The sequence below is a fragment of the Gymnoscopelus braueri genome (genome assembly GCF_963280865.1).
Source record: "Gymnoscopelus braueri genome assembly, chromosome: 9".
Taxonomy (NCBI): Eukaryota; Metazoa; Chordata; class Actinopteri; order Myctophiformes; family Myctophidae; genus Gymnoscopelus; species Gymnoscopelus braueri.
The window spans coordinates 18357518-18377592 of NC_137610.1; the positions used below are offsets into that span (position 1 = coordinate 18357518).

Here is a 20075-nt window from a genome sequence, read left to right on the forward strand (position 1 = left end):
TAAATACTGCAGAAGGAATTAAGTGCTTCAACTGATTTGACCACTGTCCAGAGATATATAGAAAATCTCTGGTTGGTTGGAAATTCAGAGTGGTTGGAGCGTCGCAGCGTTCACAAATGTGACTGCTCTGAGTGAAAAGCTGGGTTGTACCAGGTGTCTGAACGATGGAGGAGAAAGTCAGTGTGAAATGTAATGATTACAGCATTGTTGGTCACAGTTCACCAAATAATTTGGAGGGGTTGCCAGATGATTTTCTGAATGTGCTGGGGGCGCCGATGGCCTAGTGGTTAAGGTGCATACCACATGTACTGTAGGCTCTAATGCCTGACAGTGAGTCGCGGGTTCGATTCCCGAGCTCGAGGACCTTTGCTGCATGTCACTCCCTGTTTCTCTCCTCCTACTGTATAAATAAAGGCAGGAAAAAATAATATATGTCAGAATTAGAATTTTATTATCACTTCACAGGTTTACAGGTGTAAAACAGGTGAAATTCGTTTTTGTGCAAGCTCCATCGTTTTTGTTATTTCCATAAGAGAAAGGGAAGAAAAAGAAGGGGAGGGGGGAATAGATCAATAAAAAAAACGAATTATCTACATATTTACACATAGTACCGTGTATCTATCCGGTGCGCCGGTAAGTACCTGTAATACATAAGGTGCGGTAAGTACCTGATGTAAGGCATAAAGGTGCGTGAGCATAGCAGCAGATATATATATATATATACTGTACATGATATGCTATGGACGCTGGTTAAGGTGCGAGAAAATAACAACAAAAACAGTGCGTTGTACAGTACATGGGATTAAGGTACAAAGTTTTCAGTGTGTGTCGGCCGCATAGTCCATATAAGGTAACTGACACTGGTACAATCTGCAGGTGGGTCCATGACCATGAAGAAGAGCAAAAAAAAAAGTCCAAGTCACTGTCCCTGGTGTAATCCACAGGTAGGTCCAAAAGGAAAAGCAAAAGTCTAAGACCAGCCCGACGACAGGCGGTGATCATACAATGTGCAGCAGCCGGGTGGAAGCTGTACAGTAGTACTATAATGTCATATTGATCACATCAGGAATCTCCATATATGAGCATAAAGTGGACACAGACGGGCAGATACAGACATTGCCGAACGTTGCTTCCGGACAAACGCTCTGTGATAGGCAAGCCGAGTTTATGCCCATATATGGAGATCTCTGTATCTGTCAGTCTCTGTCCCTTTCATGCCCATATATGGAGATCCCCGAGGTCATCAGTATATGCACAATACAGTATATGGGCATGTGCCCATATGTGGAGCTGACTGATTTGTTTGCGCCTGATGCCTTAACGACACATTGAGGTTAGACAACACACTCCATATTTGGGCGTAGCTGCATTGGGAACTCCTGCATTGGGGACCTGCCGGTCCTCCATTAAAATAGGATAGGATAGATCAGAGTGCTCTGTGACGTCAAAACCAGAGCACTCTGAAATCCGAGCAGATTCTCAGAGCGTATTTACAAAGGTACCCTATGAGACTTGGGATGCACCATTCCCACATTCCATTTCACTTTCACGTCACAGAACAGCTACACACCTGTTACCCACTCAGCACTGCAGTTCCCTGCCCATCTGCCTTCCATTCACTCTCTGCCAGTTTGTAAAGTGCTGTTACTGTGTGTATCTGCCTTGGCTCCCTAGCCTTCTAGTTATACTGCATGTTCCTTGCTCTGTTTTCTCTGTGTTTTTGACCTTTAGCTGTCCCAGTGATTTTGATTGTTTGCTGCTCCTCCTGAAATTGTTAGTCTGTGTGCACTGCCTTCCCGGTTTTGACCTCTGCCTGCATCACATAACTGTAAGCCTCAACCCTCCAATAAACGCATTTGTACTGAACCTGCTCTGCCTCAAGTTGTTGTGTACTTATGGGTCCTACTCTCCTGACACACATACACACACACCATAACAACAGTATCCAGAAGAGTTTGCATTATAGAGTTTATGTCTCCCCCTCATCTCCTCCTCTACGTGAAAGTTTTATTACCTACAGTACCTATATATATATATCTGAGAGTGCTGTGTTACGGTGTGTTTCACCTTGGAAAATGTACAGCCACAGGACTAGATGTTACATTGTTACTGATAAGAACTGCGGTTTTCAGCAGGTTTTTAATGGTCTAGTCTTACCAGTCCACACTGTTTCTTTATATTGTATATCTTATCTTCTATATAAAGTTCAAGTTGGAGCGGGCAGGCACACAGATATGCCCATATATGGACTGGTCATTCACAACGTGTTGTCTACACAATATACCGGCTACCTTGATGTGGACTCTCTGTATACAAATCTGAGGGAGAGCCTTGTTGCTTGAAACGTGGCAAAAGTGGCATTTAATATATTTGGCAATTAGGGAGCTTTTGCAAGTTAGCCATGGTATAATGAGTGGGAGAAGTTATGAGAAAAGTACGAAAACATTTACGAAAAGAAAATCACATTTCAGTGGGCTACATAATGTATGTCACTATGTGTATATAAAAATTACATCGTATATACTGTGTGTGTGTGTGTGTGTGTGTGTGTGTGTGTGTGTGTGTGTGTGTGTGTGTGTGTGTGTGTGTGTGTGTGTGTGTGTGTGTGTGTGTGTGTGTGTGTGTGTGTGTGTGTGTGTGTGTGTGTGTGTGTGTGTGTGTGTGTGTGTGTGTGTGTGTGCGTGCGTGCGTGCGTGCGTGCGTGCGTGCGTGCGTGCGTGCGTGCGCGCGCGTGCGTGCGTGCGTGCGTGCGTGTGTGTGTGTGTGTGTGTGTGAGAGATACACATTTGCACAATTCACTGTGATATTTGTGCTTTTAAAAAGCACAATAAAGCCACGTTTTTATTTGAAATTTAAATGAGATCTTCACTGTCGGGGGAAATATATTTTGTGATTAAATATTGCATGAGAGACAGAGGCGTCTTATTTTATAATCCCCCTCTCCAAAGGAGAGAGGAGAGATAGCCTTCTACAAAGAGGAGAGGGAGAGAGGACAGGGGCAGAGGGAGGAGTGTGACGGCTAAGCAGACAGGAGAGAAGAGGAAGATGGAGGAGGACGAGAGGAGGAGGAGGAGCAGTGAGTCTCAGTCCAAGGACAGCGGTTTGCTTTCATCCCAGCAGGAGAGAGATAATTGCTAGGAGAATCTCCATCCTTGTCGCTGTGTCCCAGTGAATACACTCTAGTTCCCTTCAAACAATACTCACAGCACATTATGACAGCAGCATGCACACACACAGGCCCGGAATCACATCACACAAACACACATACACCTAAACACACACCTACTACACACAAATACACTTACACACATGCGCAAGTGTAAGTGTGCACGCACACGCACAGTCACACACAGACAGACAGATGTGCGCCCACAGTATTCAGTTATTATACTGTATAGTTCACTTTAACACCTTTACCGCAGCCACTTTATTTGCCTCTGTGTGTGTGTGTGTGTGTGTGTGTGTGTGTGTGTGTGTGTGTGTGTGTGTGTGTGTGTGTGTGTGTGTGTGTGTGTGTGTGTGTGTGTGTGTGTATATATATATACACACACACACACACACTTTTTCTTGCCCTGTAATCTGTATCTTAACTGCTGTGCTGCCTTTGGCGAATGAATTCCCCCCACGGGATCAATAAAGGTCTCATCTTCTGTAACAAATATGAACAATAATGTAGATTGGACTGATTTACATTTTATTTATTAGTCTATCAGTACTTTTATTCTGACTCATTTGTAGTTTTGCTACCAGTATTTTAGGTGCATGTGACAATAAAAACTTTAATAAAACACCTTGATATCCTCTGGCCCATATTTTCCAACTCGACTCAGACTCAACACTTAAAAACAGAGAACCACAAACACTACAAAATCCTCAGTGTAAATAGTCCCCACCACAAAAGTGGAGGTGGGGGGCCTATGGATCAGTCTCCATCCGTTTCTTAGTTTGTTTGTTCGTTCGTCTGTTACACTGTAATGCTGACTTTGTGCACCTATAGCACACAATAGGGAACCTCAGTTCCCTCCACTCGAGGGCACCAGACTGATTTCAGGTCCAAGGGGCGGCAGTACCAGAGTGTGTAGACTAGAAAGTGGTAATCAGACAACCACCAGCTTGCTCATGCAGTGTTGAAGTGTCCCTGAGCAAGGCATTTAACACTAACAGCTCCCTGGGTGCTGTGTTAATAGCGCCCACTTCTATTTGTTAGGATGGGTAATGCAGAGGACAAATTTCATGTACTGTATGTGCCCAACAACAACTAAAGGGAACTACATTATTATTAGCTTGATCTCCACCTACACACCTGATCCCACTTTGCTTGTCAGCTGCTCTACAGTCCACAAACACCTGACTAATCATTTTCCCTGATTCTCATCTTTCCCCAACACATTCATTGCATCTTGTAGTTCTTTTGGGGCATATTGCATACAAACAGGACAATTAGAATTGTACGACTAATTCAGAGGAGAGAAGGAAACATAAAATATATCAATATCTCATTGTACCATACCAAAAAGCTTCTACAATTTCTCCCATACTTCATGTAACATAAATTCATCAAAGCTCACTTAAATGAACACTGAGGATTTTACTGTTGTGCGTGTACCCATCTAGTTAGTTCTAGCCCTTATTCTTACACTGGCATCTCACTTTTATGCTATGCCCTATTTTCTCACTATCTCAGGACCATGGTCTAAGCACTATAGTTTTGACCTTGTATTCCTTAGTGTTAGTTGTTTCTAATGACATTGATTTGGGAATTAAAGCAACAAGCCCCAAGAGGCTGTGCGGTTTACAGTGATTTCAGAACAGCTAAGGGGCGTTGTTAAGCGCAATGGGAGTAGTAGAGTCCCTAAAACCCTCTTAGCTGTTTTAAAATCACTGTAAAGCATGACCTTGCATGACTTTCATAAAATGATTATGACAACATGAAAATCATCTCAGTTTTCACTACAAGAATGATTCCTACAAGAGCATGGACCTGAACTGCCTGCACAAATAAGGAAATTGTGAAGCAAATGCATGCAAGGTCCTGAAAGGTATGCGATATCTGCCTTGTTGCTCTGCACTTGCTCTAAACGTTGCACATACACAGGACACTGAGTGAACCAAAAAGATCTCTCCTCTTCCCCTGCCATCCTAGGAAAAACTAAATTGCTTGTTGGAATACTATACATCCATGGTACGGTACAGTGAATATTGTGAACCTTCATCTATGACTCATCTCACAAATATATGCCTGTTTGTAGCAGGATCATTAGCTTACGTGCGCGCGCACACACACACACACACACACACACACACACACACACACACACACACACACACAGACACGGATTGTGACATAAGGGTTGGAAAGTGAAGTCCGCTTTTTTTCTTTTCTTTCTAGGTTTGCATGATTTTTACAATGAATGATTCTTTTTAAAGACATGATTTTTAAGGCATGATTTTACATGAAATAACAGAAAAACTTGATATATGGCCAACTCAATAAATAATGAAAATAAATCTAAACCTAATCTTGAGTTGTAGAAACTGCCTAACCTAACCAACATAAAAATGTAAGATTAAAGAATTGATTCTAATGTAACCTAACAACACTAAACTAATCTGTCCAAAAGTTTACGGTTACAAAAAGCTGGCCATAAACCATTAACTATAGCAGAAGAATCAAGCTCATCCAAACTGGTTACAATCTTAACAACCATTAGCTAGCTATATGTACCTTCAGAAAAGATTACACCAGCACCTTAATGAAGGTTTAACTGACCATAAGTAGGGTTAGCAAATTATATAAACAGAACAAAACAATAGCATGGCAAGTGAGCAGGGGACAGTACTACTACAAATACTGGGTATATGGCCAGAATGAAGCCAATCACTTGTTTGTTTTTGGGGGATGTCCATCCTTGATCACAAATTGGAGGGAGATTCATAAAAACCTGAAAGCTAGTTTTGGAGCCAACATCCCTTTTCAGTTTGATACTTTATACCTGGGGAACATTTCATTTGACCTATGGGACAATAATGATAAGAAACAAATTTAAATTCTTCTGGTAGCAAGGAAGAAGGCTATCAAAAGAAAATGGATGCAACCACAATCACCCACAGTGGAAGAATGGATCAAAATAATCAATGACAAAAGGAGAGAAAGGTTCTGAGAGAGAAAAGGTTCTCTCTCAGAACCCAGAAAGAAAATGTGTTCTTATTTGGACTAAATGGACTGAGTGCATCAAAAATAATGTGAAAGTGCTGTATTTTGTATTCTCTATCTATCTTTTTGTTTTTGTTTTCTAAACTATCCGTATAATCATGTGAAGGCTCCCCCATTTTATGCTGCCCTGCCTGATGTTTGTGTTTTTGTTTGGTTTGTGTTGCTTGTTATAAAATAGTTGAAATGTTGGTTATCACCCAGATTTGGCTCAACAAAGGGAATGAACTCGTTCTCATGCTATTCAACAAAAATGTGGAATGCCCTACCAAAAGGAGTAAAGTGTAGAGTGTAAAACCCTACTCACCTTCAAAACTGCCCTAAAGATACACCTTCAGGAGGCTGCAATTCAAAAATGGCCCCTGTCAAAGTCTTACCCCACCAAACCTAACTAAATATAAAGCGGATGTGAAGCCTCCTCCTCACTTCCGTTTTGTCTTTACAGTCGCGCAAATTTATCCTAATATAAATCAAAATCATCTAAGCATATACAGTATAGCTTGATGCTAAGCAGAAATGGAAATGAAAAAAATAACATGTAAAGATATCTTAAAATATATTTTCGTGAAAGGAAGTGCCAGCTTCCTCTCTGGGATTACGGGAGGTGTAGTTCCAGGCTCTATTAAGCATTCGGAGATTGTGGAATAGTTGTCTGGCTACGCAAGACTAATAGATAGATAGTCCATACCCGGCAATGTGCGCGGCCAAACTATATGCAGACTTTGTGGCTGCAGAATGGAAACCTTGTCCGTGGGTGACCTCGTCTGCTGGAACGTGGCTGCAGCCGGACGCATCTCAGACTTTTGGCTTATGCTGTGTGTGTGGACACGGCCCTAAATGAAAGTCCTTTATAAGTTTGTAGTGTCTGCCTGTTCTGCCGTTCTCTGTGTGTGTGTGTGTGTGTGTGTGCAAGCCAAGTGTAGCCAGCGGCTAGAGATCATAGCCTGCTGGGCTGTAACCATGACAACAGAGACAACAGAATAGATCCCATAGCCCGAACTCCGATTCTCTGACATTTACACAAAAACGCTAATAAACAGCTTATATTTTGGGAAAGTGAAAAACAGGCTTTGTGGCTGTCTGCATAATGCTAATGGTCGATGCCTGTGTGCAAGTTCAGATCAATTGCTCAACCCACTGATATGAGGAGAACAATGTGGAATAAACAGACTGACTGACTGACTGACTGAATGACAGAGGTTTCCTTAAAGTACAATAGGATACGTGTGACTTCATGTGTGTTGATATGTACTGTATATTTTTGTATATTACATGATAAAGCTAATGACCAAAATTCAAAAAAAGAAGGAAAAAATAGAAAAAAGAAAGTGGCTAATGTGAATTACACATTGCCACCCAGGACACTGTTTCCTCCAGTGGGCAATTGGACACATGGTCTGCTAGATTATCTAGAACACAAACAAACAAATAACATCCAAACTCCGCCCCTTTCTCTTGCTCTTGAATTGGGTAGTGAAAGATGCTGTGTGGCATCTTTCACTGGAGGAAGACATGTTTCCTCCAGTGGGCGAGCGGAAGAACGCTGTACAAACACACAGATGGACGGATACCAAACTGACACACACACACGCACACACACACACACACACACACACACACACACACACACACAGTCTAAGGGGCCCACTTGAGGACACTGACAAAAACACATACATGTAAAAACGCTCACATACACACATGCATGTGCATTGTGTTAATGTGCATTGTGTTAATAAACACACTCATTCTGATGGCCGTACTTGAGGACATTGACGTGCACACACGAACTGTAACTGAGCAAATGAACCAGCAAATCCTCCATCTGTAGATCCCTGACAGTGTAGCAGAACAGATGCACAGCCTTGACATGACTTGGATATGGCAACCACCCCGCACGCACGCACGCACGCACACACACACACACACACACACACACACACACACACACACACACACACACACACACACACACACACACACACACACACACACACACACACACACACACACACACACACACACACACACACACACACACACACACACACACACACACACACACACACACACACACACACACACACACACACGTGTGTGCCTGTGTGCAAAACATCTGCCTGTACTATGCATATAGAGAAATTGTATTTTGCACACACATTCGGGCATGTGAGTGCGCATGCCCGAAGCTTCAGACACAGCACGCAAAAGTTGGTTGGCAGTATTTAAACATCCACACCAACTGACTTTGTATTAACACATTGGGTGCCAGAGGTTTATTAAAATATTATACGTTGAGTGCCAGCATTTCTTCCATCCACTTGCGTTATACATTTCGTGCTGTGAGAAGCCCTGACGCGGAAGTGCATGTAAACAAAGCGTGCGTGCGAGACGGCGGAGGGTCCCGACTAACGCCTGGAACAATAATATTTCCAACGCGACCCTCCATTGCAGCGTGATCGCCGATCGCAAACGGCTCGTTTCCACCACATTAAAAAGAAATGGAGATATTAAGCTTTTAATCAAGGAGATAACATTGAAAACGCCGACCGGAAGGATTTTTGACATGGAGCCACATCCAGCCTCTTCTTCTCAGAAACTGCTTGGGTGATGTCAAAGTTTCGTTTTAGCGCCCCACGTGGCCCACATGTATAAAAATAGAATTGGGTCAAAAACGGTCCGGACCGTTTTCGGCACTTCTCGTTTGGACCCTCAAAAACGGTCCGGACCGTTTTTGGCATTCAATGTGTTAACATCTAATGGTGTTCCTTGTCCTTAACATGAAGTGGATATATAACGCCACAAGGCTGGACATGAAACAGAGAAGTGCCCCTGGCAAAGGGTGAGCCAAGTTTCCTGGGGTTCAGAAGAAAATCCAAACATAGGATAGACCCTCACACTACTGGGTTTGGGGTCTCGTCAGATTGGCCTGACCTCAATGACCTCTGTGTAAGAACCGAGTATGGCCTGGTTTGGGTTCAACCTGACTTGGACACTGTAGCAGTTTCCGAGGACACTATAACCAACCGTTTCATCTCAGTAAGGGCTACTGTTTGATTGCTACAGAACATTATTTATCACCAGTTATGCATGGAGATACCATGTAATGTCACAAAAACAGAAAAAGGAACAACACTGGACTTAAAACTACAAGGAAAGCTAGCTTGCCTTCTTGCTGCAGATCATACTGTCTCTCACACAATATTACAAAATTATGCAGTTGATAAGGATAAAGTCCTTCCAGCTAAACTCTGTGGTACCCTAACACACTTTTTCCTCGTTGCCTGCTCCATGACCATAATCAAGTTACTGAAACTATGTCACATTATTCTGAAAGGCTGCTGTGTACAGTTATAAGGGAATGCACAAAGCTAGGCATGAAATAATTGCTGATTTGTTGGTTAAGGGCATAAGTTCATATTTTTCATCATCAGTTAAAATCTACCAGCACAAATGTGCAGCACAAAACATTTAAAAGTCTAATATAATGCCTTTTCAGATTGTTGTTGTTGTTGTTGTTGTTGATAATGATAATGATAGTAGAGAAGTGACCATTCTAGAAGTGGGATGCACATTTGCAGAAGGAGCGAGTGCATTCTCCGGCAGCGGCAACAGCCGCGGAACTTCCGCGGTAACTGCCGGTGGAGGAGCGGCAGCTCCCGGCAGTGACTGCCGGCGGTGGAGCGGCGGAGCAGCGGAACTGCCGCGGAAACTGCCGGTGGAGGAGCGGCAGCAGCGGAACTGCCGGTGGAGGAGCGGCAGTCAACTTATTTTTTCCGCCGATAAAGTATAGTTTTGGACCATGACAGAGGCGCGCCGAATCAGCAGACCTTGAGGCCAAGGAGTCGCGCCCGAGCACCTCCAGGCGCGAGTGCCCGCGACGACCGGCCGATGGTCTGCTATTCGACTAAGCGCCGTCCGAGTTATGTACCGATAGGCACAGAATCGTAAATAATATTGGTGGGGACTGCGTTACACAAACGCAGCACACTCCCAAAGCTCGCGCCGCCGGCAGCTCCGCGGAGCTGCCTCGGCAGCAGCCGCTGCCGGAAAATGCACTCGCTGTCCCTCCACATTTGACCACAGTCTAGAAGAGGCATTGTTTACCAAGGTGCTAAAGTGTCAACGTCTCAAGGATACTATTATACAGCTTGGGGATAAATGTAAATGGCTTGTGTTTATATTTGGCAGCCTTGGTAATGTCCACAAACTAGTTGTGTGAGAGGCCTGCAGATTGCAGGAATGCCCAAGCCAAGAACTAAGGGATAGATCTTTTTTTTTAATAGTATATTGTTTAGACTGATGCTAGATTCTTGGTTTACCTGTGATCCTAATTTCCTGAGGCACTACACTGTCTCTCTGCATTCTATGTATGTGATTTTTACCTTGCTTATTGCAAGTCGCTCTGGATAAGAGCGTCTGCTAAATGCCTAAATTGCAATTGTAAACTGTAATTGGCTAATCTTGTTCAATGTCTGCGATGATTGGCAATTATGGAGAAGAAGATGCTTCCTGTATCTGTGAACTGAGACTGAAAATGTATGTTGTTGAGTTTGCCAAGCTTGTGCATCTACCATTGTTTGTGTTGAAGAATTTCTTGTTAAATGTAAACATAAATAAAGATGAGAAGTTATGAGAAAAGCACAAAAATAAAATCATATTCAGGGGGCTATGTAATGTATGTGTATATAAAAATGACATACATATATACTGTATGTGTGTGTGTGTGTGTGTGTGTGTGTGTGTGTGTGTGTGTGTGTGTGTGTGTGTGTGTGTGTGTGTGTGTGTGTGTGTGTGTGTGTGTGTGTGTGTGTGTGTGTGTGTAATTGGCATTGCCTTACAGCCCAGACCAGACCCTGACACAATTCAGCCTTTCAGGTACATGTATCCTTTCCACGTTTAAACTTAGAAACGGCGAGAGAAGAGAAAAAAAAAGAAAAGAAAAAAACTCTCTTCAAGCTGGTGTTCCCGTTTCCTATTTCATCTCCCAGAGCACATGGACTTGTCTAGCAGGTGTTGAAGTGTTGAGCCTGAGCGTGCAGCGTCCTCCAGAGAGGCCACAGCCGCCCCCCCACCCCCCCGCCTGCCCCCCCCCTCTCCTCTAGAGCTTACCTTCATAGGTTCCACTCTCTAACAGGGCACCACTTTGCTCCAGTTCCATAAAGCGCTCCACGCTCACAAAGTTGTAGTCCACCCCCGGCACCTCCCCCTCCTTGGGCTGCCTGGTGGTACCTGGAGAGAGAGAGAGATAGACACAGAGAGGGGGGGGGCAACATTATCACCAGCCAATGGAAGGGAAACCTGAGCAGAAAGGAAGAGGTGAGAAGTGAACGAAAAGAGAACGAGGGAAGATGTGAGAGCACAATTTAGTGGCGAGCAAGTTGGAGAGGAATAAATGGAATGGTTTTCTCACCAGAAGCTGATGGCTTTTCTGATAGCCAATGGAATCCATGACCACTCAACTGTGCACTGGCGTGCGTGTTTGAGTGCATGTGCATACTGTATCTGTATCTGTGTCAGTGTGATTGTGTATGTGTATGACAGAGAGAGAGGGGTGTGTGTGTGTGTGTGTGTGTGTGTGTGTGTGTGTGTGTGTGTGTGTGTGTGTGTGTGTGTGTGTGTGTGTGTGTGTGTGTGTGTGTGTGTGTGTGTGTGTGTGTGTGTGTGTGTGTGTGTGTGTGCGCGTGCGTGTGTGTGCGTGCATGATTGTGAGACACGGAGACCGAGTGAGACAAGAATGAAAACTAGCCCGTGTGAGTCAATATAGCAAAAGCCGCTTCAACGGTATGCCGGTATATACGGTATGTCCATTACTCAATCTCTATGAGCCAATCCCGACACTGTTTTAGTAATGAACAAATCAATACGCCACTTTTGTGTACCATAATTCAAAACCCCTTGCACAGCAGCACACAATACAGCAATACGCACACCCGGTGGATTATTGTCAGAGCAGCAGGAATGCAGAAGCACCACATTACCATTTGCACCAATTAGGTGCCTCTGCAAGTCCCGGCTCCGGAGATCTCATCAACGCTGCGGTGTATTGAGGCACGGCTATACTATACCATGGCAGCAGACCACGGCGCAGCGGAGGGATTTTCTCTTCTAATGAGGTGCTGCGTTTGTTCCGCTGCCAAATGGACTTTCGAAGCCAGCTCTACTCAAGACCGCTGCTGTTTATTCCCCCTACCCCATTGATCACGCCTGTGAGAGCAGTCATTGGATGCGGATGGAGAGAGGGAGCCTCCATGGTCCCCCCCCCCCCCCCCCCCCCCCCCACCCCGTCTCCGGGACTGTCTGATGCTTGATTTATGCTCTGTTGCACGACGGTGTCGCGTGCCGAAAATAGAAGATCACATCCGAGACGCGTTCAGCTTCACAGAGACTTTGCAACATGGGATGAATGCAATAATATTTATTGATAAGAATATAAATGTTATTTGACATGAACGCAATAATATGTATTGGTATGACTACAGATGATATTTGACATGGCAGAGTAATAACACTCTGGAGCGGGCGCCATTGCAGGAGGAGAATCAAATCAGATCCTGCATGATCAGATCCTGCCTGATGGACACGGTCAATGAGCTCTTATTGATCTGATTGGAGCAGAGCCAAATGAGGCGATTGAGTTGATGGAACATGAGGAACGACAGCTTGCTCAGGCTCTCAAGTTGTACCGTCGTTTAAAACTCCTATTTTGTGAGATCGGCTATTTTCGGCGCACCGCGCCATCATACGACAAAGTATAAATCAGGCTTTAAAGAGGCAGACATGCTGGGAAGGAAGAGCCAGAAAGCCGGATTTCACTCAAGTGAAAACATTTGCTCGCCAAATGCGATTCACTTCACGGTACAGGTTTGAAGAGGTGACCATCATCATCTGTGATTCTCACAAAGTCAGCAGGTATTAAGTCCGTACTGTAAGTACAGTACAGTACAGTACAGTACATAAGCTGCAGGGTATGAGTTACAGTACAGTACAATCCTTTGAGGATCATGGGAAACAGTAAGTGACTGCTTTCATCTAATTCAAGGGGGGAGGGGGCTGGGGAGGGGGGGGTGGCTGCTGCAGGGAATCCTGTGTAGAACAGCAGGTGGTGGATGTAGACACTCACTCTCCCTCTCTCTCACCATGAGCAGTGGGCAAATCATGTAATCCGGCACAGGATCCTCCAGCTCTCCCCAGAGTGTGATATCTTCATCATTAGATCTCTATTGATCAGCTGTCACTGCTGTACTCCCATAGAGGTTCTACTGGACACGCTATGGTGTATTTACTGTACTGCTGGGAGTAAGAGATGACAGCTTATCAGCATCTAATGAGCAGGGAAATGATACACAAGGAATGGGTTTCAGGGACACTAACTGCACTGTCAAATCCAACCACCTTACAGGTCCACTCCAACTGGGTCAATTCTTTCGCTCTCAGAGTTCCAATTCTATTTACATTAAGTGTGTATGTGCGTGTGTGTGTGTGTGTGCGCGCGTGTCTATGTCTACCTGTCTATGTACAGTATGTGACGGTCTGGATTTGTTTGCCATGGCCCTTCTAGGGTTAGTCAACACTCTTAAACACTGCATCTGTGCGCAGCTGTGTGTTCATCTTTGCTACTGTAGGGTGGTGCTAGAAAACCCACTGTGACGACACTAATCTCATCTCCCAGCCAATCACAGCTCAGCAAGATGCACTTATGCCACAGCACTTGTCACATACGTAAGACAGAGGCGCAGGCGTGTGTGTGTATGTGTGTGTGTGTGTGTGTGTGTGTGTGTGTGTGTGTGTGTGTGTGTGTGTGTGTGTGTGTGTGTGTGTGTGTGTGTGTGTGTGTGTGTGTGTGTGTGTGTGCATGTGTGACTACATGTGCCTTCGTTGCTTGTATGGACCGATAACAGAATAACAAGAAAAACTGACCAATTAACATTCTCCGAGATTTGAATTAACACTCTCAGAATGTCTGAATACTTCATGGATCAGTGGGTCATACAGTATTTTTAACCATGGTCTTCAAATGAACCACGCTATACACACACACACACAGTACACACACACACACACACACACACACACACACACACACACACACACACACACACACACACACACACACACACACACACAGTAATTGTTATGTGAAAACACAGCAACTTGTCAGTAGTCAACAGACACACACTGTGGTCAGATATGCTCCTCAGGCAGCATGCACATATTGATCTGCCAAGAATAATTTCATTCTGCTGCCCACGCTGTAAAGTAGACAGCCAGTTGGAATACTGATGACCCAAACCATGGCCTAATCCCACAGATCCCTCCACTAGCCACAGACTGTTTTCTGAACCAGAAAGCAGATCGACAAGCTCACTATGAGCTTGTCGATCGGCTATTTTCAGCTAAGCTTTCCCCTCAATAACAGAAAACAGAAAATACACAAGTATTGAGCCCTGAGGGACTCCGGTTACCCATATGGGGTTTAAGCGGTTAAGTTGGAGATATCGATCAACTATCCGGCCGTGAGATAGGCTGACTAGTTTCCTCACTTACTCCATCTCTTTTTCCTCTGTGAGATGTCTCTGGTTACCTATTCGCCTCCTCCGTGTGTTCTGCTGCCCCCTGCACACACAGCCCATCCCCCACCGTCCAGCCTCTCTCCTCCCACCTCTCCCCTCCTCCCCGCCAGTGATGCCGACCAGAAAGCTGGGAGATGGGACTTCATATGCTAATGTCATCACTGACCCAGGGTCAGCAGACCTGTGTCTGAGCCTTCATATTACATGTGCAAGAGGACTGCATTTATACATTTTCACTGCTTTCTCTCTCTCTCTCTCTCTCTCTCTCTCTCTCTCTCTCTCTCTCTCTCTCTCTCTCTCTCTCTCTCTCTCTCTCTCTCTCTCTCTCTCTCTCTCTCTCTCTCTCTCTCTCTCTCTCTCTCTCTCTCTCGTATCTCAGTGAAGGGTCCAGTAAAAGTTAATCCCAAGCAGAGCTTTGATGAATGAGCCAGCACAGAACAGGGCAGCCTGTACAGGTGCTCTCTGAAGCACAAATGAAAAAAACAACACAAAAAAAGCACTGTTCGTTGGAGTGGAGACCAGCGATGCCTCCCTTGAGTCCCCAGCGCTGCTTCTAAGGTATTGATTGGATGTGGTGTCCTTGCTAATAAATGATAAAGTCGGCCCGGGGCCAAAAAAGAGAAGGAGAGAATTCACTGCGCCGCAATCAGCCAATGGAGTGAGGCCTCTTTTATGTGACACACCGATGAGACGAACGAGTAGCAGAGAAATTTATGGCTTCAGTGTTTAAATGGTTTATATCTATAATAGCAAAGAGAGGCTTTGGAACTACCACTTTATGGTGGGAAGATATCCTCTCCAAACCTGCCCCAAGCCACAAGGATTGAACACTATAGAAAAGATTTTCACACTACTGGGAGTGTCTGCTGTGTGTGCGTGTGCGTGTGCGTGTGCGTGTGCGCGTGTGTGTGTGTGTGTGTGTGTGTGTGTGTGTGTGTGTGTGTGTGTGTGTGTGTGTGTGTAAGAAAGTGAGACAGAGAGAGAGATTATGTTGAAACATGACAAGGAAAGTCCATTTGGAGTTAAAGGCTAAAATAAGAGAAGTACTGAAATAACTCAGCTGTGTGTCAGATGATAAGAGGACAAAGACCTTTGCTAAATAATACAGCGACCGAATGGAATAGAGTGAGTTATGGAGAAAGAGAGAGACAGTCAAGGAAGAAAATAGAGAGAGAGAGACAGAGAGAGTGGAGGAGACTTACTGTATACACATAAGAACATGTGAATGCTTAAGCATTATGTCTCTAGAGGAAGCGTGTTTGTGCACGTGTATGCATACGTGTGTGTTTGCGCTTGTGTAATTGGACGGGAAGGCACCAGGAGGGAAGAGCAGAGTGGAGTGGGGTGGGGGGGGGGGGGTCGCTGCTAAAAATAGAATATTGATGGTCTGATTAACATAATAAAAGGGTGGAGGAGGACAGTGAAGTAATAGACACTCAATGCGTGCGTGTGTAGCGCACGCTTGCAGTTTATTGTCTTGGTTTCCTCAAGGATATTGTTGCAACGGTACCAACACCTACACAGTAAAACTCCTCAGTGTTAAATTTAGCACCAAGGTTATTTTTTACTGTGTATTATTTAAAATATATAAATAGATGGAATTTTGCATGCTGCGGTTATACAGTACCTAACTTTCTTTAGAGCCTTGCAGTGAGTTAGTGTCTTCAGAGTGTCTGGTAATAGAGACAAACAGTACGTATCTATAAATATCCTCCCAAAGGTGAGTAGCTGTGAGGCTCGGACTGAATAATCCCCCTAGGTTTAGTGACAGATAAATTCCTGGATTAAAACATACAGCTACATATCTGATAGCGCAACTATCCCCAAGGCTTAGTATCTGTACAGCAGAAGAGGGAGGAAGCATAGTATTTCTTGGCGAGTGTGGCAGTGGGAGACATCTAGCTATTTCTTTTTTATGGATAGAAAGCCTTTGATGTGATTTAGTGTTGCGCTGCTCATTCATGACTGGTTTACCCTAAAATACAACACTATGTAATGTGTAAACAACACACAAAAGAAAGAAAAAAAACACACGGTAATATGCGCTCACAACCATGAACTTGTTTACCCTTTCAGTATATCCTTTTCGGTACAGAGCAATCACAGCTCTGTGACAGTAATATAAGAGAGGAGAGAGAATACAAGGAATCTCAATGAGAGCGCTGCTGGTGTCTGTGTCTGCTTCATTCTACACCTGAATCTCTCTCTATCTCTCTCTCTCTCTTTCTCTCTCCCCACATCCTCCGTTCACGTATACTGCATCTATCCACAGATGTTTCTCTATCTCTACCTCCTCCAATAGGCTCCCTTGTTCTCTCTCTCCAATTTACCTCCTTGTCCTCTACCTTCATTTGTTTCTCCCTCACTTTCTGTTGGTCCACGTCTCCCTGTCTTGTTTTTATCTCTACCCCTTGTTATCCGTCTCCCCCCTCCAACCCTCCCCTCCCTTTGACACACTCCTCTTTAACCCATGGCAGTGGGAAAGCTAAGATACGAAGCGCCAGAGAGCAGTTCTGTAGGAGAGGTACAACAGGAAGGATGTACACACCACAAACGCTCATTTCCACAACAAAGCCCAGACTTTAAGAGATGCAACGCAAAACACAACATGGCAACACTCTGACAGCAGTGTCTGCTACCACGACAACACGCCAGCGCCCTGGCAACGCAGCCTTGCCATGGCAACAAGCTTCTGCCATACAAAAAAATAAAAAATAAAATCATAATATTTATGTCATCGGCTTCCTAAGTCTCAGAGGACCATTGGATCAGCGCCCTTGGTTGTCCACTGCGATGCTGAGCAACGCCTCTTGTGACTATGGAGCCCCACCAGGGAGTGGCAGATTACATATATATATATAACTCTATCTTTTTGTCACATCTGGCACAAGGTCATTTTGCAAACACAGCCTACTTGGTAAGTCACGTCTCCGAGGTCCTCAACTCCAACCCCTTTGCTGCCTTTGCACTTCATCAATCAATGGCTGTCGCCAGAGCTCACACCTGGCACCCCCAGAGTAATTCAGGCTGTGATTGGCCAGGCAGTGCCTGAGCCCAGTGGAGGGCTTGTAGATCTGGAGACCGGAGCCGCTGGATGTCACCTCTCCTGGACAAATCACTCTGGGGAGGGTGGTGGACGCTCTGCCTCGGCACAATTGTCTGGCCACAGCTAGCAGTGAGACAGTGTGTGGGATGGCTGTGAGATGTAGCTGCTAGTCCAGTTTCATGCTGGGCAAATGAGCTGATGCCAGAGAGAGTTGGGCATATACTGTAGTCTCTGATTGTTGGAGAGTGTTTCCAGAGCTCCAGCAAGGTTTCAGAAAGACTTTTCACAAAATGTCAGTGCCAGTCCAATCTCACAAAATCACAACATTACGTGAACATGAATCAGGGAATCAATGGGCCTCTGCAGGAAGCGATATAAGAACAGACTTAACTACCATATTTTCTTTTGTGTTCTTGTATGGGATTCGGCAAAGTTTTCTTATTTTTGGTTTTCTCTTATGTGATACATTTTTTTTTAAGTTGTCGAGAGACTCTTACTGAGATAAGAGAAAACACAGTCCACACATTTTGTTTGATCAATGCTAGAAAACATACATTTAAAATTTGAGAAATGTTTAAAACGTGTGAATATCATTTAATAAAATGATATGTTTTAGAGTAATTTGATTGGATTATTAAATTCATGGTCTAAAAAACACTATTGGTCCATTGATCCCATTTATAACTACTGGAGGATATTGCATGCGTTCAGCCCCTTTATAATTTAAATTACATATCCTTTACTAAAGCCTGATTTATACTTCAGCACACAATGGTGTTGAGCACTGAGCGATGTGTGTGGGTGGCGATGAAGGTGGGTGGGAGGTTATGAGGGTGGATATGGGGCTTGTGCTTCACCTCAACTGGGTCTGTTCAGGTTCGAGCGTAATTTTCAGAACCGTTGCAAGCTCTAAAGCAGTGGATCTCAAACAAGGACCCCCAACTTGCATGCATTTGGCTGCAGACCCCCATCTGAAAATATTTTCTGCCAGGGACTCGCATAAGAGAAGATTTGTGCATTTTTCACGATTTCTCAAGATTGATCAAAATGTTTAAAAAGTAGCCGATCTACAAGCTCAAAACAGGCAGTAATTTAATGCGTTGCGATCTTGTAGATCAGCTATCCTAAACACAGTATAAAATCCCCTTGAACTCCCTCAATGTCCCCTGGGGGTCCCCAGACCACACTTTGAGAACCACTGCTCTAAAGATATGATATAAATATTATTGTAATTTAAATCCTATATTATACAAATGTAGAATTGAAGAAAACAAAAGAAAAAGTTATTTTATATTATATATATTTTGCAGAATGTGCGTAGATTCTGTTCTTACCTAAGCACAAATCACAGTTAAGAAACATTGGTGTATGCCAATTGCCAAAATCTTCTTGACTTACTGCGTAAGTGGGTCCTAAGAACAAATTTGGTGAATGAGGCCCATTGTCCTTTCCACAAATACATTCTTAATGGCAATGTGACCATTTGAAGGAAGTAAGAAGGTTGCAGAATTCTAATGGGGCCCTTACACCCAACACCAAAATGATCCATTCAACGGAGCAGAAACCAGACTAAAAAGATGACTTTACTAGAGAGCATATATCACTACAGGTGGATTTAATATAAACACAGGATTAAGAATGTTACAATGAGCATCTACATCTAGTCTGCCTGGGCTTTTTTGGTGAAACAATTTAGTTAGTGGCTGTGAAGAAGGATTGTGCTGAACTCTCTCAGTGCCAAGCCCCGAGTTATCCCGAGTTTTCTCTGAATACCCTCCCTGCCAGAATGAGAAATCCTGAGTTTTTACTTTTCACTGTGGTCGCGCTATTCTGTTTATTTTTCATGATCACTTTCACTTTCTGATTCCTTCAGACTCATTGGGTTCCGGTTTCATGACGCAGATTCCGTTTCCGGTTCTCATTTTTTTTCCGCGGTAATTTTTGGCCAGAATAGGGAAACACACGGTTTTTCACACGGTATAAAAAACGAACGGAGTGGTCCACTTCTATAATCTATAGTCTGGGTGACGAACAGTCATCGCCGTCGTGTATCACATCGTATTTTCGGCCGATCGGAGAATCTGCGACCACGTCACATCCGGTTTATGACGTATGCACTGTTTGGGCCTGTTTGGGGGGGGGGGGGGGGGGGGGGGGCGAGCGAGTCAGCGAGGTGATCAATGAGTCTATTTGCTGCTCTCTGGTGGTAGAACTGTCGTATGTGTTTAAAACCGCAATCAGACAATTT

The 20075-nt window shown here is 44.3% G+C and overlaps 1 protein-coding gene across 3 annotated transcripts in view; it reads right to left on the bottom strand.

Annotated features, from left to right (window-relative positions):
* The window catches only part of LOC308091468 (membrane-associated guanylate kinase, WW and PDZ domain-containing protein 2-like), a 99186-nt gene that overhangs the window by 45698 nt on the left and 33413 nt on the right, over positions 1-20075 (bottom strand). For all 3 annotated transcript variants that reach the window (XM_080437093.1, XM_080437092.1, XM_080437094.1), the window contains exon 3: positions 11321-11440. In XM_080437093.1, coding sequence (XP_080293219.1) covers positions 11321-11440 — 120 coding nt within the window. The remainder of the gene's footprint in view (positions 1-11320; positions 11441-20075) is intronic.